General features: G+C 43.5%; 1 protein-coding gene across 4 annotated transcripts in view; it reads right to left on the bottom strand.

Annotated features, from left to right (window-relative positions):
* The window catches only part of ebf3a (EBF transcription factor 3a), a 59866-nt gene that overhangs the window by 14112 nt on the left and 22293 nt on the right, over positions 1–23461 (bottom strand). For 2 of the 4 annotated variants that reach the window (XM_004565218.5, XM_012922997.4), the window contains exons 7-11: positions 19305–19386; positions 14460–14577; positions 12406–12539; positions 12177–12303; positions 8098–8186 (exon numbers count right to left, since the gene is read on the bottom strand). In XM_004565218.5, the coding sequence (XP_004565275.1) occupies positions 8098–8186; positions 12177–12303; positions 12406–12539; positions 14460–14577; positions 19305–19386 (550 nt within the window). The remainder of the gene's footprint in view (positions 1–8097; positions 8187–12176; positions 12304–12405; positions 12540–14459; positions 14578–19304; positions 19387–23461) is intronic. The other 2 variants (XM_004565219.5, XM_012922999.4) reach the window with 1 other exon arrangement.

Below are 23461 nucleotides of genomic sequence, written 5' to 3'. Positions count from 1 at the left end.
CATGTTTCTTTTTGACTGAAAAACATTACACCAGGTAACCTGCAGTGTTGAAAACGTGTTTTCCGACGATGTTTGCTGCCCTACAATCCATCCTGCTCTGTAGTAAAATCAGCGATATTTGACAGTCCTGTTGCTAACATTGAAATGTATCCAGCCTATTTAAAATCTAAAACTTAAAATTATCCATAGCCTGCTGTTGTTACCACTGTCCTGTTTGAAATGGAAGGAGAGAAGCTGCTTATTTTGTCATATGTGCCGATATTAAACCCAAGGTACTAAGTAGCTAACTAACTGAATGCCCATAAACCTTATAACTCCTGTTGTGTGTGTGTGTGTGTGTGTGTGTGTGTGTACAGATAGACAGCCAGGTTCATAAGGGATATGAGGAAAAAAATTTTTTAAAAAGGAGCCACATTCAGGTAAAAGTGGGTTGAAACATTTTGAGCCTCTTTAACAACATCCCAACATAACATTATCATTGATCGGGAGATTAAAATTAATGATATATTTTTATGTGGTTCAGCCACAGCTCTACTGAAACCTCAGCCAGTAACAGGTCGGCCAACTTTTGGACCGTCCAGTTGTCTGTATGACTGCTGCAGTATGTGCATCACATTTGCTCACTATCAGAAAGAGCCAAACAGCCCTGGTGGAGCGAGCAGCTGTAAAGAGAAGCAGATGCTCTGTTTCTACAAATGTTTTAAGCTTGTTTCAAAGATTCTGTACAGCAGCTTTAAATGTTTTCCAAAAGCACACACACACTTATCAGTGTTTCTCACACTTGTTACAGTGTGGACCACCTGAGAAAATGTCAAGCTCTCCTAAGGACCACTATGAAAGCATGAAACTCATAAATCTTACAACACAAAATTATTATTATTAAATTAGTAAAATTAGCATCTGCAGTAAAGATTTTTTCATACATTGTATACATTCTACCACAGGCAAAGCTGCCTCCATATTTATAGTTTTTATTAATATTTGGTAATAATTTATTTGTAATAATTTATTCTGTGGCGGGAGTGTTTTTTATGTATCTGTATTATATTATACAAACACATTAAAAGTGAACCTCTGTCCAAAAAATGCACTCAGTTTACTTCTTACTCACTATGAGCATCATTCATCATTCTCCCAGTAATTAAGGTTAGGATATGTATTTTTTTTATTCCAATCCATTCTTCTTTTGCAGCATTTAATAATCTTTATCACTTCTCCAACTCCAACCCCCGGCGCATGTGGCAAGGACTCCAGACCATCACAGACTACAGGACCACCAAACCCTCCCCCGCATCCTCTGATGTCTCCTTCCTCAACGAGCTCAACAACTTTTATGCTCGTTTTGAGCGAGGGAACCCCACAACCACAACCAATGCAGACATGACGCCAGACCACCAACCTCTGACTCTCTCCCCCACCGATGTAGGAGCGGTGCTGAGCAGGATCAATGTCCACAAGGCTGCAGGTCCTGATGGCATCCCCGGGCGTGTTCTCAGAGCATGCTCTGGGGAGCTTGCAGGAGTGCTCACAGACATATAAAACCTGTCCTTGGCCCACGCTGTGGTACCGGCCTGCTTCAAATCCACCTCCATCGTCCCGATACCCAAAAACTCCAACCCATCTAGCCTCAATGACTACCGCCCAGTAGCACTCACCCCCATCATCACAAAGTGCTTAGAGCAGCTGGTCCTAGCACACTTGTTGTGTCCTCCTGTCTCCCCCCCACCCTGGACCCCCACCAATTCGCATACCGCCAGAACAGGAGCACAGAGGATGCAGTCTCCATCGCACTGCACTCTGTCCTCTCACACCTGGACAACAACAACACCTACGCCAGAATGCTGTTTATAGACTTCAGTTCAGCGTTCAATACAATCCACCCCTCACAACTCATCAGGAAACTGACAGACCTGGGTATCAGTTCCCTCATCTGCAAATGGTTACTGGACTTCCTGACCAACCGCCCCCAACATGTCCGGCTGGATAACCGCTGCTCATCTACAATCACGATGAACACCGGTGTACCACAAGGCTGTGTGATGAGCCCTTTCCTCTACTCCCTCTTCACCCACGACTGCAGACCTGCTGATGGTTCCAACACCATCATTAAGTTTGCAGATGACACCACGGTGATTGGCCTCATCAGTGACAACGATGAGGCCGCCTACAGGGAGGAGGTGGATCGTCTGGCTGAGTGGTGCGACACAAACAACCTGCTGCTTAACACCGAGAAGACCAAGGAGCTCATCGTGGACTACAGGAGGAATGCTGACCCACATCCACCCATCCACATTAAGGGGACGGCTGTGGAGCGTGTGAGCAGCTTCAAGTTCCTGGGAGTCCACATCTCACCTGGACGACCAACTGCTCCAAGCTGGTCAAGAAGGCTCACCAGCGCCTCTTCTTCTTGAGGACTCTGAGGAAGAACCACCTGTCCTCAGACATCCTGGTGAACTTCTATCGTTGCACCATCGAGAGCATCCTGACCAACTGTATAACAGTCTGGTACGGGAACTGCTCTGCCTCGGACCGGAAGGCGTTGCAGAGGGTCGTGAAAACTGCCCAGCGCATCGCCGGAGCACCACTTCCTGCCATAAAAGACATCTACAGGAAGCGGTGTCTGAAAAGGGCTGGGAAAATCATCAAAGACCCCAGTCACCCATCACATGGACTCTTCACCCTCCTGCCCTCTGGGAGGCGCTACAGGAGCCTCCGGACTAAGACCACCAGGTACCGGAACAGCTTCTTCCCCACAGCTGTCAGACTCCTGAACTCTGCCTCCTGACATCTGACCCACGTTAACTCATGGACTGAACATACACACACCCACAATGGACAACTGTACCCTCAAACACACAATAATAACATGGACTGAACCACCACTCACAACCACTAGCACTTTATATAGCCTCTGTAGAAACTATCTACACCCTCACTTATCTTAACTGCACTACTGTATAGCTCTGTGTAACCAATCATTCTGTACATACGATAATCTTTAATCCTACAACTGTTTACAACTTGCATAGTTCCCATTTCTGTATAGCTGTATATCTCAGATTCTGTAAAGTTATTTATTTCATATTCTGTATAGTTTTTCATATTTATATCCTGTTCATAGCCTGTACATACTTATAGTTATAGAATATTCACAACATACTTCATACCGTGTACATTATAACATACCATAATAGACCCATTTCTGTAATATACTCACATATCTATATTATTGCTAATATATATTGTAATATATCTATATCACTAAAGCACTTCTGGGTGGATGCAAACTGCATTTCGTTGCCTTGTACCTGTGCATGTGCAATGACAATAAAGTTGAATTCTATTCTATTCTATTTGATGGTTTTGTTACAGACTTTTCAAAAAAGTGTTTTTCTTTTCTTTCACAAATGTGGGATTAAATTGTGTTAAAATGTACAAAACAGTGAAGTCATGTTTTGTGACGAGGACCCAGGCTCAGAGAGACTTGATGAATTTAAGAATCTTAAGATTTAATAAAGAAATTTACAGACTTGCAAAGAGATGGTAAAATTATGATGACTGATAACGGAGACGAAGACAGCAGACGACAAGGACAGGGAGGAACAGGGGTTTAAATGCACCAAGGAGACAGTCAGAGAGACAACTGGAAAACTGGAGACATTTAAGGATGACAGAGTAAAGTTTATCTTGCCTGGCTGGGCAGCTCTCTGGGTGCTCAGCACCACCAAAGCTCTGATCCTAGAATTGCCTCGCTTTAGCCTACAAACCGGATTCACGGCTTCCGCAAACCGAGCCGTGGATCTGTTCCCTACAAACAAACACGTGTCTCTGTGATTACTGCAGCCGCAACACAAACTAACCCCAAAATCTGATGAGTAGGAAAACAGAGAAAAGCAAAACTCTTTGAGTTCCTTTACTTCAAACCGCTCTCACAACCTTCCTTCTCACTGAGGACTTCCACACAGAAGGCTTTTACAGAAACATCAGATAATCCTGGATGAGCCCCATTTTTCAGCCTGAAAGTGCAGAGAGCCCTGACCTCTGTAGACACTAAATAATAACAGCAGCGTATTTCAGCGACAAACGAGTGATGTTAGCAGCGCACAGGGATGTTGGTCAAAACTCTGTAACCCTCAGAAGCAGCTGAAGCTGAGTGGAGCTCATTCAGGGAGGTTTCCCACTGAGACGGGGTTTCTGAAAGCTTAACCAAACATCTGGATCCACCTTCTGATCCACATCCAGGAATTAATTGGCTCCTCAGGTCAGCGGTCCCCAACCTTTTTTTGCGCTACGGACCGGTTTATGTCGGACAATATTTTCACGGACTGGCCTTTAAGGTGTCGTGGATAAATACAACAAAGTAAAACCAGTACCGGTACCAAAAAAACACGATTTATTCAAAACACACAGGAAAAGACCCAGGGAAACCGAGTTAATGATAAAAATGATAACAAAAAACAACGCTAAAAACCAACTATCACACCCCAGCCTCAACTCGCAGCCCGGTACCAAACGACTCACGGACCAGTACTGGTCTATGGCCCGGGGGTTGGGGACCGCTGCCTTAGGTCATCGTCTTCTTCTCCGCCATGTTTCATAAAAATCACCATTGTAGTCTTTTACCAACAGATGGTACTGTGAACAAATTGATCCTAAACACTTTCAAACATCTGAAACATACACCGGTGGAGTCAGACTCTTTCTTGGCAGATGGTGGACACGATCAGCTCAGGATAACAGTGGCCAGTCTATTGTGACGAAGGTGAGGGTGAAGGTGTAGCTGTTAGTTTACTGATTGATCTACCCTCAGCTATGACCACAAGGAGCAGAAATGAGCTTCATCTGCTGGAGGCTGAACCTTTAGAGATGAGTGAGGAGCTCATTCATCAGAGGCTGAGGATGGAGCCACCACTGGTTTGACATCTGGCCACATACAGCTGGGAGGGTCAGACCCAGGACATGCTGGCTTTGTCCCCACCAGAGGAGTTGGTGGCAGAAGGAGATCTGGCCATCTCTGTTGGCCTGCTGCCCCTGAGACGCGGACCCAGATAAGTAGCATTAAGCAGATGTTAATGTGTTAGAGTTCTCTACTCCAACCAACTCCATCAAAAGGAAAACTGAAGGCTGTCACTGAGCGTGAGCAGATTAACCACAATCTGACCCCAGAAATAGATTCTGCAGCACCAACACGAGGGCTAAATGCACACCCCCACAAACTGAACATCTGCAGGGATTCTTCACCCACATCTGGATGAAAACATCCCAAACACGGACATTTAGATTTCACATGAAAACAGCTCAGAGTTTATTATGCAGGACAGAAACAGAAACAAGACGACAGAGGAGTTATTTTTTATAAATCAGATAAGAGAAAGGCTGAAAAGTGTGCGTGTGTGTGTGTGTGTGTGTGTGTGTGTGTGTGTGTGTGTGTGTGTGTGTGTGTGTGTGTGTGTGTGTGTGTGTATAAAGCCCATTGGCAAACAGGGAGGTTGAAACAGTCAAATCAGGTAATCAGCGAGTGCAGCCATGTGGCAAGAAAGGAGATTGGCATACACACACACACACACACACACACACACACACACACACACACACACACACACACACACACACACACAGGAAAGAGCATTAAATTCTACAGACACACAGGCACACACATACAAGTGCGTGTCTGTGTGTGTCTGTGACGGACAGCTAATGATGATGAATGCAGGGTCACTTGATCACCATGGAAACAGCTTTAACACTGAGGTTAGTGTGAACTGTCCTCAGTAATCCGGACTAACAGAGTGATCTCTCCTTCAAGCTGTGTGTTTCCTGTGTGTGTGTGTGTGAACTCCTGGCTCGTGCACATGCCTGTCACTGGGTTTGTGTGTTTCCGACCTCAACGTGTTTCGTGGCGTCCGTGCTGGGATGACTGACGGCAGCTGCCGCACATACCGACACTTTAAAGTTTAATCTTTGGCGTCGCTATGGCACCAAACCCAAACACCGTCCTTCTGTAGGGTCAGAAGCAGGTGTCACTCTCAGAAAATGTCTCTGTACTTTCTCACCTGCTCACATGTTTGACGAGGACACAGAGGAAGTAGCTTTGCTTTCTGAAACCGACTGAATGGGACAGCGGCTTCTCTCAGCCCGCCATCTTTAGCCTCCACCTCAAAAACGCAGAGCAAACTGACCTCCTACTGCTTCAAAGCTCAACAGGAAACTTCCTGGGAGCTGTTCACATACTTGTGAGCACACTTTGAACAGGTGTATCAAACAAAACTACAGTACAATCAACCAATCACAGGCTTCAGTGAGACTATCAGCAAACTTCTCTTTCATTCAGCACCAAATCACAGCAGCAGTCGCCTCCAGGTGCTTTATATTGTAGGGTAAAGACTCTACGATCATACAGAGAAACCCAACAATCATATGACCCCCTATGAGCAAGCACTTGGTGACAGCGGGAAGGAAGAAACCACCAGCAGAATACATCTGCACGTTTGACCACACATTCGATTTCTGTTCTTCATACTTAGTAGTTTAGTATCGCATGTCCTTCAGCCGGGCATGTGGCGGCTTCAGCGCCTACAGAGAGGGTTGGGTCGCGGGCCCTTTTTATAACTGCTTTTAAATCATTGTAACTTTGTCGCAGGTATATTTGTGTATCGAGGTAGCACCAAGTGTTCACAAGGCACCGCTGTTTGAACACACACAGGGAGATCAGCTCTGCCTCGGTGTTACCGTGTGTGCTTCGCCAGAACATGGTCCAGGTTTGCGACACAGGGGACCTGTGTTGACCTGTGTGATGTCATGAGTGCACAACCCGTCACACGTAAGCCCGACTCAGACGTCGCAGTCAGCCCCCCGAAACAGTCGGGATTATTTCCAGTTATTAGCGTTTCTGTGGTCAACAGTCACTCGGCTGCACGCTGAGCACAAGGCAGCGTGGGTAATTGAATAAAACCATTACAGATGAATTATTAAAGATGTGGTTTTCATTATGGAGCTAACAGCATGTCAGCTCACATCAGAGCAGCTGGAGGCTGAAAGCACACTAGAGAAATTCTCTTTCAACTACTGCAAGGTTGTTCATTAAACGAGGGGGTGAATAGAAGTGTCGGATAATTTCCATCAGCATCCTGCTTCTGGTCCGAATCTGGAGGATCCAGATTAGGCCTGATATATATAAACATCTTATCCTGGTTCCTCTAAACTGGACAGCTAATCCAGGATCAGGACAGCCTGACGATCCCAAACCTGCTTTACGAGTCATTATTGAAACACACACACACTGAACTGTTGACCTGAAGCAGCACAGCAGAGTTTTTAAATGTCCACCCTAAAGGGAAAACTGATTCCGTCTCTTTGCTTTGATTGTTTGAACCCATCAAATCTAAAATGGGTAAAAGATGTGAAAGTGTGAGCTTAAAAAGAAAAACTTTGGCCTCCACCGATGAGAAATGTGGGATGATTTTCAGAGTCTGATCGAAAACCTGTGAACTGGAAACTAAACAACATCCTCACAACAACGAACAGGAGTGGTAGCATAAAAGGAGAACATCATGGAAGCAGCTTCCTTCTTCAACAGACAAGCGCAGGACTCTTTGCTGGTTCTGACTGGAGCCAGCAGACTGTCCTCCAGATTCATTCACCCTGAGGGCGTTGGATCATGTTAACCTTTGCACCACTTTTCACCCCCCCGGGTGATAATTAACCCACAGAAGGGGAATGTGAAGGTTCCTGCTTCATTACAGATCGTTCACTGTCCAGCTGAATTTACCGTCAGCCTTTTCTCTGGAGCATCACACGTGTGGTAACGCGGTTCATGTGAACCAAATTCAGCCAAACCAGGACAAATGTGAAAGCTTTGAACAGATACTGGTGTCCAAACTACAGGTTTGATGAAAACTGTGTGTGTGTTAGAAGCTGCCAGTCGGTCTGAGTGGACACACAAAAACAAGTTAAACAGCAGAATCGGTGGATGCAGCTGATGATTATCAGGACTCTGAGCAGCCAACCAGAACGCAGACTGATGGAAAAAACACAGCGACAATAATCACTTATTCTGTGTGTTTGTATAAAACGATTGTGTGTCTGAGCGCGTCCTACCTTCGGCAGTCTCTCCGGGTCTCCGGGGTGGCGGGGGATGACCTTCTGTAACCTCTGGAAGCCGTAATCGATGGTAGGCTCATTCAACGCTGAGGAGGGAGCAGGTCTTTTCATTAGACACCTCACAACATTAATATCGTCACATTTGTTCACTAGTTAAACTTTTTAAAGCCCAAAAACGTGAAACTGTCAGCTGCTCAGACTGCCGTGGATAAGACGTGAGACACTCCTCTCGCATTACTCGCAGATTACATGTGAGCATTTTAGATTATTTCTGGATTAAACATGTAAGTCGTGCACAGAGAGAACAAAGGAAAAAATAAATGTCAATGAAAATACTCCAGAAAGTTTACGGGCCGATTGGATTAGAACGTCTGTACTGACCGACGGGAGGAAACACACGGAGGCGTCGTTGTCACGCTGACGGGACACCACACACTTCAGTTTGAACCGATAATTTATGCTGCTCTTTGTCAGGTGTAATAACTGCAGCCGTGCACATCGCGGCGAATCTGCAACCCTCAGACACGCCGAATCCATCAGACTTGTTCATTTTTTGTTTTCCCCTCCCCTCCTCTCTCCTCTAACATCATTTACAGTTTAAACTGGTTGGGAGGTGATAAATCAGAGCGTCAGTGAACGCAGCCGAGCACAGCCAGGACTCAGAGTGTGTGTGTGTGAAGTGCATGAATCATAATCCCGTCTTGGTTCAGCTGCATTTAACAAGCTTTAGACCGACTCTCCTATACATCAAACTGTGTGTGTGTTTGTGTGTGTGTGTGTTCAGTCCTTGAAGGCTCACAGGGCGTGACAGGCAGCAGTTATAAGAGTGTGTTAGCGCTCCAGATGTCTGTGTTATCTATAGTTGTGCGAGTGGCTGTGACCTTGTGTTGTTGACTGTTACACACTTTACTGTCACCTGTGTTTCTTCCACCTGCAGTCGGTCCGATTCCTCCTGGATCAAACCTGAATGCATCCTCGCTGCGTCTTTAAGGACACGTGTCCACATGCAATTTCAAACACACCCAGCAGAGCAGTAACACCTGATCATCAGGTAAAAGATGTCAGAGCAGAGTTACCACGATGAGAAGAAGAGACCACCTGAACCTGGCAGCGTTTTCCTCTTTAGCTGGCGGATCAGCGACTGTTCAGGACGCCACGTTTGGCGTGCAGCGGGGCTGGTGGTGATGCTGTGTGGCTGTTTTTAATGACCTGTTATTGCGTGTTTGTGTTGACGTGACTGTTTTATTCTTATGTGTTGTATTTCATTCGTATGAGGCTTTTACCTTGGCAACTATAGGTCACGTGACCATGACTCCACATTCAGCCCAGAGTCCCTGAGACACCTGAGCTGCTAAAAACGCTGATGTCACGAATGAATGATGCTCTTGATTCATGTTTTCTGTCTTTATTCATATCTTCATGTTTCACTGCAGTTTAATAAACTCTGGAACACCTGAACAAACCAGCTGTCACTAAAGTCTTTATCTGATTGGCTAATTGTCTGAAATCAAGCGCTCTAATCAGGCACACCGGCAGACAGTGAAACCATCCAATCGATAAGTTGTGATGGAGCGTCCCCGTGGTAACTGCTGAACTGATCTGCTGTTTATATTGGCTGCCAATAAAGATTTGATGGCTTTGAATTGATCAGACACGACACCGAGCGAGGATCTGTCAGTCCCGGCTATCTGAGGAGACGCTTCGGCTCCGCCCTCAGTGCTGAGTGAGTCGTCAGTAATCGTGCGCAGGCTGGCAGCGTTTTATGCTCCTGTCAGGTGTGTACACCTGTCAAACATCAGCACAGCTTTATTTGTTTTTGGTGCTTCTGTCTGCCTGACAGAGCTCATTCATTTGGATGAGGAGACGTTCATCTCGATGATAAACTGAACCTGAAGAAATGTTGGCACTGTTGTGGCTCAGCTGCACGAATGACGTGTTTTACTGTGAAACAACAGTCCTGATTTATTTTGTATGTATTCGTTGACTTTAATAAGTGAGTTTTACTGTCAGACAGTTCAGGCTGCAGTGTCTGCAGAACAGGACGTCGATTCAGATAAGACGAGAAGCTCGGAGCGATCGACACGTGTAGACTGAGGCGCTGCAATTCCCTCACACTCAGGTCTGACCAGCAGGGTTCGCTCTGTGTGTGTGTGTGTGTGTGTGTGTGTGTGTGTGTGTTAGACATCTTTGTGAGGGCAGAAAAGTAGCTTACTACTATACTTGTGGGGACCAACAGTCACTTATGGGGACAAAATACCTGTTTGAAGACATTTTTGAGGCTCAAAATGTGGTTTTAGTGTCAGGGTTACAGTTAGGATATGAAAACGTGTGTGTGTGTGTGTGTGTGTGTGTGTGTGTGTCACTGTGTGTGTGTGTTAGTGTGTATGTGAGGGTGTTAAGGAAGTGAAAATCTGAAGGCGGGTCAGACAGGAGGCGTTGGAGCGATCAATACTTTGAGATCGATACTCATGGAAATTGCATGACTGCTGACGCCGTGTGTCTGCCTGAGCGCACACATTACCACAGAGAGAAACCATAACGAGCGGAGTGGTGTCGTTTATGTGCATCGGCGGGGTTTCCACCATTGATCTGCTCTACTTTACTCATGTACTTCACACGTACATCCAGCCGTGCATGTGATAAAGATAAGCTGTACGTCTATGTTCGTGTGTCATTGTTTTAGATGATTTCACCCACTGAGGACGGGTAATGTTAGGTAATCCCCCAACATTATGGTACTTGCTCCTTTAGTAAATACTCACATTATTCACGACATTCCTTTAACAGCTTAACGATTAGCTGGTTGCTTTTTGCACTACCATCTTATTTATTCATAATTTATTTATAATTTAAATACTTAAGAAAATTATTTTTTATAAATTGTACTCTGTGACATGAAAACCCTAATCTGATCGAATTTTATGGAAAAACTTCAGTCTGAGAAATATTAAATTTAAATGACATTTATTCAAGTTAAATATGATATTAGATCTTGTGCCAGCGCTTCTCATTTATGTGTTGATCTGCCTCATGCAGAAAAACTTGACTGAGACCTGCTACCTGAGGAGGAGGTCTGTATTATTCAACATCACTTCCTGTTTTCTTTCCCCCAGTGCAAAGCAGGCAGTGCAGGGTGGAGGTGGTGGATCCCTCTGATCTGCTGAGGTATGAAAGCAGCTGCTGTGTGAACATGTGACTCGCATAAGTGAGTGTCAGTGTGAGGTCATTAACGTAAAGGTCCAGAGATGTTTCGGGTTAATGGGATTTGAATGTGTATAATTACTGCAATGCAGCATGAACGGAGATAAAAGAAACATAAAGAGAGAGGAGAGGAGGATATAAGGACACATGGAGAGAAGAAATGTTCTCCAGTCTGACAACAAATAGAGAAAGAAAGCTGGAGCAGTATTAATGACAGATGTTACCTGCACCTGCAGCGGTTCAGATGTTTGACCATCAGAATTTATTTAAAACTTATTACTGACTCATGTGAGTGCTGTGTGAAGTCAGGGTTGTTTTGTGGTTAGACTGGCCCATCGTGGCAGACAGGCCTCTCCTCTGCCTGTTTCTAAGTCACTCCTGAGAACCACCTCTTGACCCTGACCTTTGACACCCCGTGAGATGTTGGTTTGAGTTGATTCTATGCTGTTTTATCTTGTTTTCTTGTTTAATATGGGGCTGTTTTAATTTCTATGTATTACGTGGTTTATTTATTTATTTTTGCTGTTTTCTTTTATTCTTTTTTTTTTCACTTATTTTCTGTACAGCACTGTGCTGGCTATGTTAGAGTGCTTTATAAATAAAATTGGACTGGAAAAATAAAGCCAAAATTAGATGACCTCTAAATAATAAAAATAGAAAGTGTGAGACCACAGATCTTCCTTATTTAACTTATACATAAGCTTCATTTTCTTCTTCGTGATTTCTGCGTGTTTGAGTCTAAAAGAACATTCTTTAAGTCTGGAAATAAAGCTTTGTTTTAAAAAGGTGCCCAAATATCCCACCTGGTGCCTCCTGCTAGAGGACACTGGTAAAATGTGGTGTTATCCAATCAGATGATCAGGAGCTGTCCTTACCTGTATAGACGAAGCGTCCCGGCGCTCCTTTACAGAACTGTTTGGACTTGTAGGACAGCGTGACCTCGACGACTCCGGGGATGTGCCGGGGCGGAGTCTGGACTCGGATAGCGTGAGGGGTTATCAGCTGGAGAGAGAAATAATAAGAATCATCGTTGTTGTATTGACACACACAATACACAATGTTTGCTATATCGATCAATTATCCAACTGATCACATGGGTATTACCTCGCTCCACACCAACATGGTGCCAAAGACGACCTGAAGGCCATCAAAGAAGTTGTCGCCAATGAGGATGACGGTGGCGCCGCCCGTCGTCCACCCCTCGCTGGGACTTATGGCTTTAATGCAGGGAGTGGCTGCTGGACGAGAGACACCAAGAGACACAGAGGGAGAGAGAGAGAGACAGAAGTGTTAGGGTCTCATTAACTGAAGCTGCAGTTCCTCTAGTGTCCAGCAGAGGTTCCAGCAGGGAATCACTGCCACAGAGCTCCATGTTAAAACGTTATAGCACAAATGAACCACAGATGCTCAGAAAACAGAGGCCTGGAGCCCTGATTGGCTTTTATTAGGAATCCCAGTGTGAGCCACAGCCAATCAGAGAAGAGAAACTACATTTCAACTCCTGAAAAGCAGCCTCCGCACACATTATTTCAACATCCTGCATCAAAACATCCACATTTTAAACCAGCGCTGCGGGCCTGTCTGTGAACACTCAGTCTCTTTCATGACCTCTCCGAGGGGTCCAGGCCCACAGGTTGAGAAACATTGAGCTACATTACTACAGAACTGAAGGTCACACACACACACGCACACACACGCACACATAATGTTAATTGGGTCGTGGCTTTTATCCGCTTTAGCTTAGTTCACTCCAATAACACACACACACACACTCAGACAGACACACACAGACACACACATATTCAGCCGGTAATGACTACTTCTCTCTCGTCTTTCAAGTGCGGCTGCAGATTAATTATAAAGTGAAATGAAAGTACCGTGTGTGTGTGTGGGTGTGTGTGTGTGTGTGTGTGTGTGTGTGTGTGTGTGTGTGTGTGTGAGTGTGTGTGTGTGTGTGTGTGTGTGTGTGTGTGTGTGTGAGTGTGTGTGTGTGTGTGTGTGTGTGTGTGTGTGTGTGTGTGTGTGTGTGAGTGTGTGTGTGTGTGTGTGTGTGTGTGTGTGTGTGTGTGAGTGTGTGTGTGTGTGTGAGTGTGTGTGTGTGTGTGTGTGTGTGTGTGTGTGTGTGTGTGTGTGTGTGTGTGTGTGTGAGAGAGAGAGAGGTAGGGCAGCTAATCTCATCACTTGCTGACTTGAAATGGCATTATAGCACCTGACCTCTCTTCTATTCGATGCGATTCTGTGAGCTGGCGTCAGGTGCAGACCTTCTGTGACGCTCCTGCGCTGTCGCTTCGTGTTTTAGAAATAGAAAAATAAATCTGTTATAAAGTGACCCAAACGTTACTGACCATCACACCCTGAGAGTCACACACTGTGGCCGGGCTGTTCTGTCATCAGGGATGAGGGTGTGTTTGTAACACGCGTGCGTTTCACTCATCTGCAGTCGAGTCCACCTGGTCCTGAGTTTCCGCTGCATTCTCAGGAAACCGATCTAATATTTAAACACACGTCTGTTCGTAGAGCAACACAATGAGTGAACTCCGGCGGTGTTTTATTTTAGACGTGGAGAACATGGTGCATGGACGGCGACTTCCTGTGTGAGACGGTGGATCTGAGGTGGAGTGGGTGGCTGGGTGAACTCGCAGGTTTGAAAGCGTTCACGGCACGGAGGTAAGTGTGCAGAAATAACCGAGCGCAGAGCTGAAAATGAGCGAGAGCTCAAGCCCACGGGACATCCCCTCGCTTTGACTGGGAGGGGTGGTTTCCATGGTAACTGTCTTTAATTAGGAGGGCAATTAAAGAGGTTGAACGGCCCGCGAAAAGACACTCAGTCACACACATGCACGCATAGACACACACTGTCCTCTCTGGGGACCCTGAAGCGTCTGGTCTTCCTACCCACAATCCACTAGGCTGATTTCTCTGCAAAGAGCAAATTACACTCGTCTCTCTGCAACTGTCGGATCTCCTACACCAGTCAGACCAGTGACAGAGCTCTCAGTACAGGAGCTGACTGTGATCGGTGGACTCTGAAACTCTGACAGGAAGTTCTCCTTTGAGCACGCCCAGCCTGTCGCCATGTTTGGATGAAAGGTTGGCACTTGTTCATCAGCTCCACTATCTGAGTGAGGGGTGCAAAAAAGAGTTAAAAAGAAGCGTACCCTCAGACGGGTCCAGTCTCCGCGCCCGGCGGCCATGTTTGGAGTTGTTGTGCACGAACATGTTGTCGGAGACGGCGAGAACGTGACCATCCACATTCACCGTCGTTGACACAACCACCTGCAGAGACACAGCCAAAAACATTTAATCATGACAGCAGGAAAAGAACAGAAACACTGGTGATGTCACACTCAGTGTTGGGGAGTAACGGAGTACATGCACTGCCGTTACGTATTTAAAATACAAAATATGAGTAACTGTATTCAGTTATAGTTACATGTTAGGCTATGCTCTCTCTATTTTTGGTTTCCACGCTGGTGAAAACCCAAACAAAACACGCATTAAGAGGCTCAAATGCACGAGTCTCAATCTCACGGCTCATAATGACGTGAAGAAATGTTTTTGACGAGCCCAGCTGTGAGTAAGCTGTTAAGACTCGACTACGCTGTGTTCATGTTTTCCTCTGAAACAATAAGCTCCGTTGCAGCAGTCTTTCAACGCCTCTCTCTGTCTAAAACTTGACCCAGACAACAAAGTAAAGCTAGTTTTCAGCTACGAGCCCGACACGAACCCGACGTATTAGTCAGAGGTCCCTTTACTACGGTTCGGAGCTGCGGACCTGTTTTATATACGCGTGGAATAGTTTTCTATACGAGATCGCTGCAAAAAGTGCAGCCTTACCTAATGTCCACCTACTGTTACTCATTTATATTAAGATTTAAACATCTAGCTGGTGTTGGTGTGGAGAGTAACCTTCAGTAATAGTAATAAATCACACAGCAATAGGATGTAGTTGTAAACAGCATGATAATATATTAAGTAATCCAAAGTATTCAGAATACGTTACTCTCACTGAGTAACGTAATGGAATACGTTACAAAATACATTTTGGGGCATGTAATCTGTAATCTGTGGTGGAATACATTTTGAAAGTAACCTTCCCAACACTGGTCACACTGATGATGTCACCGTCAGACATTATTTCCTCTTTAATTAAAGGCTTCTAAAACAAAATTAAGATTTCATAATGAGGAGGCAACAAACTGTAAACTCTATGCTTTGATATTTCTTTGACCTCTGACCTGATGAAAGTTTGTGGAACACTCTAAACGAGCCGCAAACAGGATGAGTATAAAGTGTTTGAACACAGGAAATAAAATGATGTGACAAATGTAAAAAGGTTCATTGTCTGAATGAACCCGCCTTCTTTATGATGTCACTGCCAGGTGCCAGGTTGTGGCCATTCATCATCTGTGGCTGGTTGCCGTGGCGAGGTTGTTGCCGTTGATCCATGGCGACGGAGCAGAAGGTCACGCTGAGAGCGAGTAGAAGTGTCCTCTGTCGCCACAGTGGCTAACCAGCACATCCTTCACCCTGCTGTCACCACGACAACCACACACGAGTACACACCTGACTTCACCTGTCTCCGTCCTCCTCTCTCTCCTCCTGCAGCTCGCTTGGCCCGTCTCCCCCCTCCCCCTGCCCCGCTGCTTTAAGTGGACTTAACATCCTGTCAGCGTGGCCAGCGCGGCGTGGCGGCGAGTGTGTGTGTTACTGTGTGTGTGTGTGCGTGAAGCTGTGAGACAACGAGCAGACGGAGGAGAGAGGCAGTTTCCTCGAATGACACGTCTCCTCTCTTTCAGCAGCAGCGAAGCTTCGTGAGTAAAATCTGTGGCAGCTGGATAGTGTAGTGATAAGACCACACACCTTTGGAGTGGAAGCTGCAAGTTCGATTCTATCCCAGCATCCAGTCAAGGTCCTGGGTAGGCCCCCCGTGCCAAACACCAAGCCCTACGTCTGCAGCTCGGACATGACACATTTCTCCGTATGACTGTGTGTGTTATCAATAAAGCTTGTTTCTTTCTTCCTGAGTGAATATCACCTGCTCTGCAAGCTGATTGGCTGGTCAGGTGGACAGTAGGTGTAGGGCATCTCCTTCCTGTAAAAACACATCTGTGGGATGAAGCTGCAGAGCTTTCTGAGGCTTTGAAGCTTAAACATTAGCAGGCTTCTCAGACTCCTTGGATACCCTGTTACTACGATAACCTCACAGCAGCCATATTAGCAGTTCGCAGCTAAACCCACCTGTCAGTCGAAGAGGCCAAGTTATAAAACATCTTCCCCCCTGCAGCTGTTACGAGGGGGGAAATAATCTATAGAGACCAACCCAGAGGTTGTTTCTCAATATGCATACTTGCATGTACTCGTGTGTACTTGTCTGGGCTTGTTGAAGCCAAGTATCCCAGAATGCATTTCGTCTAAAACTGAAAATCAGAGAGACTTTATTAAGCCCAGAGGGAAAGTGGCAACAGTGGATGACCGTGGCAAAGACTCTAAGTAAAGTTTGAAATATTACTTTTTCTGTATCACAACTTTAAAGATGTTTAAAGATGTAGACGTGTAAAGTTAAATATCGTTTATCGAGACATTGCCCGTTTACAAAAGTGCTCCAACATTTTCAGAGATGTCAGCTGACCGGGAGGTCGAGGCTCGTGAGAAACGCCTGAATCACGGCACTCGCTTTCGCCACCCAGTGGAAATTAAGCATGAGATGTAATTCACTTTGATGATCCATGGTTCATGTTTGGCTTATTTCAGTGTTTTATTTGTTCCTGAGCAAGTTACTTTGATTAAAGTTCAGCTTTATAACTGCATCGTTGTATTTAACTTTAATGTCTCACCGGAGAGCTGCCAGTATATTTGGAAATCAATCTTTGGCCCGTCTTTATTCTCTGGTGTAAAAATGTGCTGACTCTGAGTTAACACTAACAGATATTTTCATCCTGTTGTTCCAAACGCAGCATTCTCCTGGACTTCCTCGTGAACTTACGAGGTAGGAACTAGCGCGCTTGCTTACTGAGTAATGGCCGGTTTGTGTATCAGCCATGTACATGTACTGACTGACTGCTGCCTCTGCTAGATGCCAGAGGAACTGCAGGTTTGAAGCTCTTGGTCCCACAGACCGAGCTGGTGTAACCGACAACAGGCTGCTGGTGTTGTCTTGTTGTTTCTGGGTTCCTGTGATTGGCAGTGAACACCTGTACACCTGTGATATGGCAGGTGAACAGGTAACAGCGTGGTGAAGGAGACGCTATGTGAACCTGACATTTCTTAGGGTCTGTACTGACTTTCCTCCGAGCGACAGGTCGCAGAAGTTTGTTTTCTTTAATGGTGTCGCCGTTTTTTTCGTCAGCTGTTGGTGCTGCAGACATCGACGGACTCATCAACGTGTTGATGTGTTTGACGTAATGCAGCAACTTTTTAGAAACATGTTCATCACATAAATCGCATGCTGTCAGCTCATTCCATGTTTTCCTTACATAATAACATCAAAGTTTTTGTTTACTTTCTGCAGATTTGAAGGTATTCGTTTTTTTTCAAATATGTGTTTATGTTTTATGGCTCCTCCTCTCTCCTCCCACCTCCTGCTGGCTTCAGCTGCTCTTTTGGACCGTAACGGTACGATGGGTCTGATCAATAATGAGGATCAATCATGGGGCTCTTCTTCCTGATAAGCGGTGCTCGTTGTTAAGTGTCTGATGAATGAAGCTCTCGTGGTTGAGGGTGTTTAACTGCGGGGCGCCTGTATTTGCGCACTCAGTTAATCTGAGCTTCATGAAGGCGCTCGGGGTCAGCAGGCTCTCCCTGAGACGCAACACAGAGGGTCACAGCAGCTTTACTGCCTCCTTTATATTTACTGAGATCGTGAATGAAACATTTTTATGCTGCTGTAAATCCAGAGCAGCATTTTGATCTTTTCTTTTACTGAGTGTCTGCACGGACACGCAGCTACGCTTTCAAACATACCAACATCAAATCAATATTATAACACACACAACATGCAAAGACCCCACACAAACATAAGTATCGCTATAAAATAGTGGGAAAAGAAAATAATAATAATAATAATAATAATAATGAATAACTGCTATGACCGTCTGTCTTTTAGTGCAAGTATTTAGATTTCATGATTATTTTCTTTGTTCCCTGATTGCAAAGACTTTGAGGATCAATGTAATAAAAACACATCAATGACACATTCTACTGTGTGTTGGTTTAGTGCTCAGGGTGACGGCTCAGACCCTACAGTGTGGAGCACATTTCTACTACAGAAAGGTTTTATGATTTGATGCTCTGAAGCACCACTGATAAATGCAGCTTACGTGGGCTATTACGCCCTCACGTCTTTTAAAACTCTATTGTGGTAGCCGTGGTGATAAACATCTGCAGATACCCTCAACATCTGGAGCTTCTGATGCTTTCAGGCAGCTCTGGGTGGGAGATTTTGTTTGGTGGGGCTTCATGTTTGAGAAGCTTCTGGTTTCTTTCTCTTACCAGCATCAGACATGGACAGGCCGACTCTGATCCAGCAGTGATCATTAAGAACAAACTCTCATTCTCATGAACGAGTGTTCCTCTGCAACATCAGGTTCTTTGTTCTCCACCAGTTCTACTTATCAAAGGATTATTTATTTTTAAAGTTTCATTATTGATGAGTGAACGTCGAGTTATCCTGTCTGTACTGGCGTGATTGTGACTGACACTTACTACCATGTTACTGCTTTTGACAGGAAGCTTGAATTTAATCATTTAACACTTCATTCAGACACCAAACAGATGCTGAACACAAATAATTGGAAGGATGGACAGACAGACGTCTCTGATGACCTCTCATATTTTATCTCCAAAGCAATAAGCCTTGGGCTGCCCTGCTGCAATGCATTATGGGATCATCCACAGCCATGTCCTGCCCTTTAGGGAAATGAATTCGTGTGTGTGTGTGTGTGTGTGTGTGTGTGTGTGTGTGTGTGTGTGTGTGTGTGTGTGTGTGTGTGTGTGTGCTTTACCTGAAATCGCCTCATGTCTCGTGGGTTTCCTGCATTTTTCAGGCAGTTCTGGTTACACTTCAGAAAAAACTTGAGGAAAAACCTGCAAACACACAGATGAGATGTGATCAGGGCTGATTGCATATCTATTAACCAGTAATAGACACACACACACACACACTAAGATCAAACTGGATGATGTGCTGTACACAAATGTGAAGCTGGGAGGAGGAGTGCTCTACTGGAAACCATCTCACAGGTTAAGATCAAAAGGCTGGAGCTGTTTGGAGTGCACGCTGTTTGATCAACATTTTACTTCTACGTCAAACAATATTCAAGAGTAAATGATGTGATAGTGACGGGACTGGAAACCAAGCATCAGACATGCACGGGTAGCAGCGTCAGAGAGAGGGGAGCCACCCGAGCAGGAGCTACGCTCTTTGGAAGAGCAGGTGACGGCATCTTCAAAAGCAAGGGTATCGAAATGGACAGTAAAAATATTGAGGGATGCCATCCTCTCCCAAGGAAAAACAAAAATCAAATACCTGCCATTATCATACGTTTTGTAAATAGAAAACAGAAAAAAGAACTGCTCAAGCAAGGAAGAAAGCGTACAAATGTTTATTTAAACGAACACCTAATCAAGAAAAATGCTGACACTGCAAGACAAGCAAGGATATTAAGAAAACAGAAGAAAATACAGTGACCTTGGACGTCAGACTGTAAAATATTCATTGAGTTAAATGGAAGACCAGAGCAGGTTCTAGTCATCAAAGAGATGACACACCTACAAAGATAAAACTGATAAGTCAGAATGCAAAGCAGTGCTAAATATGATGGGACCGTCCAAGTGCACAACCAACGCAGATGTCTGACAGTTTTCAACTAACAACTCATAGATATTGACAATAGGACATTAATGTATGACAGCAACACAGATCCTGATTGTAATGTCTTTAACAATAAGACAAATGAATGCAATTATTACACAAACGAGCAATTTAAAAAGAAAATCAAGGTAGAACAGGGTATAACAACGGTTCACTTTAATAGTCAAAGCTTATATGCAAACTTTCAATCCATCAAAGAAAACATAACACAGTTTAAACAGCCATTCAAGGTGATGGGGTTAGGGTAGGCTTTATAACCCTCACCCATATCAGAGACCTGGATAACTCCTGGAAAAGAAGAAGACTTTAAAATAAATGGATATGAATTCCTTCATGTAGACAGGATCAACAAGAAAGGAGGTGGGGTGGCACTTTACATTGATAAAAACCTAAAGTACGAAAGAATGGGAAGAACGACGACTGTTATTGATAACAGTGTATGGAAAAAAGGAAAAACCTAATTGTCAGTTGTATTTACAGAACACCAGGATCTAAGATTGAGATATTCAAGGATAATATGGAGGACTTATTTACAAATATAAAGCAGAAAAGAGTGTTTATCTGTGGGGACTTAATATTGACTCATAATAAGAGTACAGCAGAATTTATTGACTCCATGTACAGCATCGGTTTATTTCCGCTGATAACAAGACCGACCAGAATAACATCTCACTGCACGACTCTATTAGATAATATATTTACAAATATAATAGAAGAAAATATAAAAAGTGGGCTATTAGTCAATGATATAAGTGACCATTTACCAGTCTTTGCATCTTATAATTGCCATTATAAAGTGAACAACGATGGACACGAGATTATTTACAAAAGAATAAGAACAGAGAAGACCTTAAATTGTCTTAGAAAGTAACTTTTAAAGCATGATTGGAATATTGTATATGAACAAAAAGAAGTTAATAAAGCTTACGAAGAATTTTTAAGAACATTTACTACATTACTTGATAAAAACTGCCCAGTAATTGAAATCAACAGGAAACACAACTATGCAGGAAGACCATGGAGGACTAAAGGACTACAAAATGCCAGCAAAACAAAGAATAGCCTATATCGAGAATTCATAAAAAAGAGAACAATAGAAACTGAAAGGAAGTATAAAACTTACAAAAATAAATTAACTAATATAATGAGATCCTGTAAAAGAGAGTATTACATTAAAAGGTTAGAACACAATAAAGATAACACAAGAGATATATGGAATGTATTAAACAGAATAATCAAAGATGAATCAGGGAATAACAATTACCCTGGATCATCATTTTACAAACTATAGACCAGTGTCAATACTCTCCCAGTTCTCTAAGATACTGGAAAAACTCTTCATAAAAAGATTTGACAGTTTTGTGGAAAAATATGAATTACTGACAGATAGTGAGTTTGGGTTCAGAAGCAACAGGTCAACAGCTTTGGCACTGATAGATTTAATGGAAGAGATAACAGAACGTGTGGACAATAAGAGGTACGCACTCGTTTTCTTACATCTAAAGGCGTTTGATGCTGTTAATCATGAAATTCTAATAACAAACTGGAAAGGTGTGGGTAGGGGAGTGGTTTTGGACTGGGTAAAAAGCTATGTAGGGAATAGGCAACAATATGTACAAATAAATGAATATAAATCTAATTTGATGGATATAGCTTGTGGAGTACCTCAAGGTTCAGTACTGGGTCCAAAAATGTTTATTATGTACTTAAATGATATCTGCAGAGTATCGCAGATTTTAAAGGTTGTAATATTTGCAGATGACACAAATATACTGTGTTCAGGTGGGGAGTTGCCACAGGTTTTGAGGATGATCACACAGGAATTAACGATATTAAAGAAGTGCTTTGATATAAATAAATTATCATTGAATCTAGATAAAACCAAATTTATGTTGTTTGGAAAGCAAAAGAAAAACATCAAAGCAGTAATATGTGTTGACAATGTATATTTAGAAAGAGTCAATGAAATGAAATATCTTGGTGTGATCATTGACCACGAGCTGGAAGCCACACAGCACTGATGCTCGGGGGAAACTGGCACGGGGCCGTCGTGGGGAACACAAAGCACATGTTGGATCAGAAAGCCCTGCACATGTTATACTGTGCTTTACTACTGCTGTATATGAGCTACTGTGTCGAGGTCTGGGGAAACATACAAGAGTAACACACAAACAATAACTATAATACAGAAAAGGGCCATCAGATTAATAATAATGTGGGTACAGGGACCATTGATCTGTTATTGTATATTTTACACATGTTTGTATGGGATATTGTATTTGTTTTAAATGTTATATACCTATGTGGTATGTGACTTTTGTTGCTATGATGCCAGGTCTCTCTTGGAAATGAGATTTTTAATCTCAATGAGATTTTTTACCTGGATAAATAAAGGATTAATAATACAAATGCACTCTTTGTCAAAATGCAAGCTTTTAAATTCCAAGAGTTGGTGAAGCTTAAAACAGCGCAAATAATGTATAAAGTCAGAAATAAATTGCTTCCAAAAGAAATCTGTAAATTGTTCATAGAAAGAGACGGTGGGTATAACTTAAGAGGGAAGTGGAATTTAAAAATACAAAGTGCTAGAACAACTTTAAGAACGATGTCTATCTCAGTTGCAGGAGTTAAATTATGGAGCAGACTAACTGAAGAAATAAAAGACAGTAAAAACATAAAACTGGGTTAAACCAGGACGGTGATGTTGCTGGTAATGGTGTTGTTGTTCTTTTTGGTTTTTTGTTTGTTTGTTTGTTTGTTTGTTTGTTTTTCCATAACTTGTGAATCTGCAAATTTACACATTGTGTCTTTTTCATATGAAAGAAACTGTACTGTGGTGGGGCTTGATTATTTCTTGTTTTTGATTTCTGTATGTTTGTTTTGCTTTACTTTTGTTTCACATGTTGTTTGTTTAATTTAAGACTAAATAGAAAATAAATGAATGAGAGGTCAAACTTGAGGGGGTGGGGACAAATAAGTAAATACTTCTGCTCCTTTTCAAACAGATAATGGAATGATATTTTGTAATGATTGTGAAAGCACGTTTGAAATGTTTGAAATAAAAATGAACTGAACTTAGTTCGTCTGATTTTTCTTTTCTTGTTGTCTCATTTAAACAGCTTTTATTCAAGAAAAGTTGCATAACAATGGTCTCTGTCCCTTTGTACAGTGCAGGTACATCCATGAGTTTGTGGTTTTAAACAAAAAGTGATTGAAGTTACTCAGTCTGTGTTTCTATGACGTTCTTTTAATATCAGGTCATCCTCTATGAAACACAGGTTGAGATTG

The sequence above is a fragment of the Maylandia zebra genome, linkage group LG8 (assembly GCF_041146795.1).
Source record: "Maylandia zebra isolate NMK-2024a linkage group LG8, Mzebra_GT3a, whole genome shotgun sequence".
NCBI lineage: Eukaryota > Metazoa > Chordata > Actinopteri > Cichliformes > Cichlidae > Maylandia > Maylandia zebra.
This window is presented reverse-complemented; position numbering and strand designations above follow the sequence as displayed.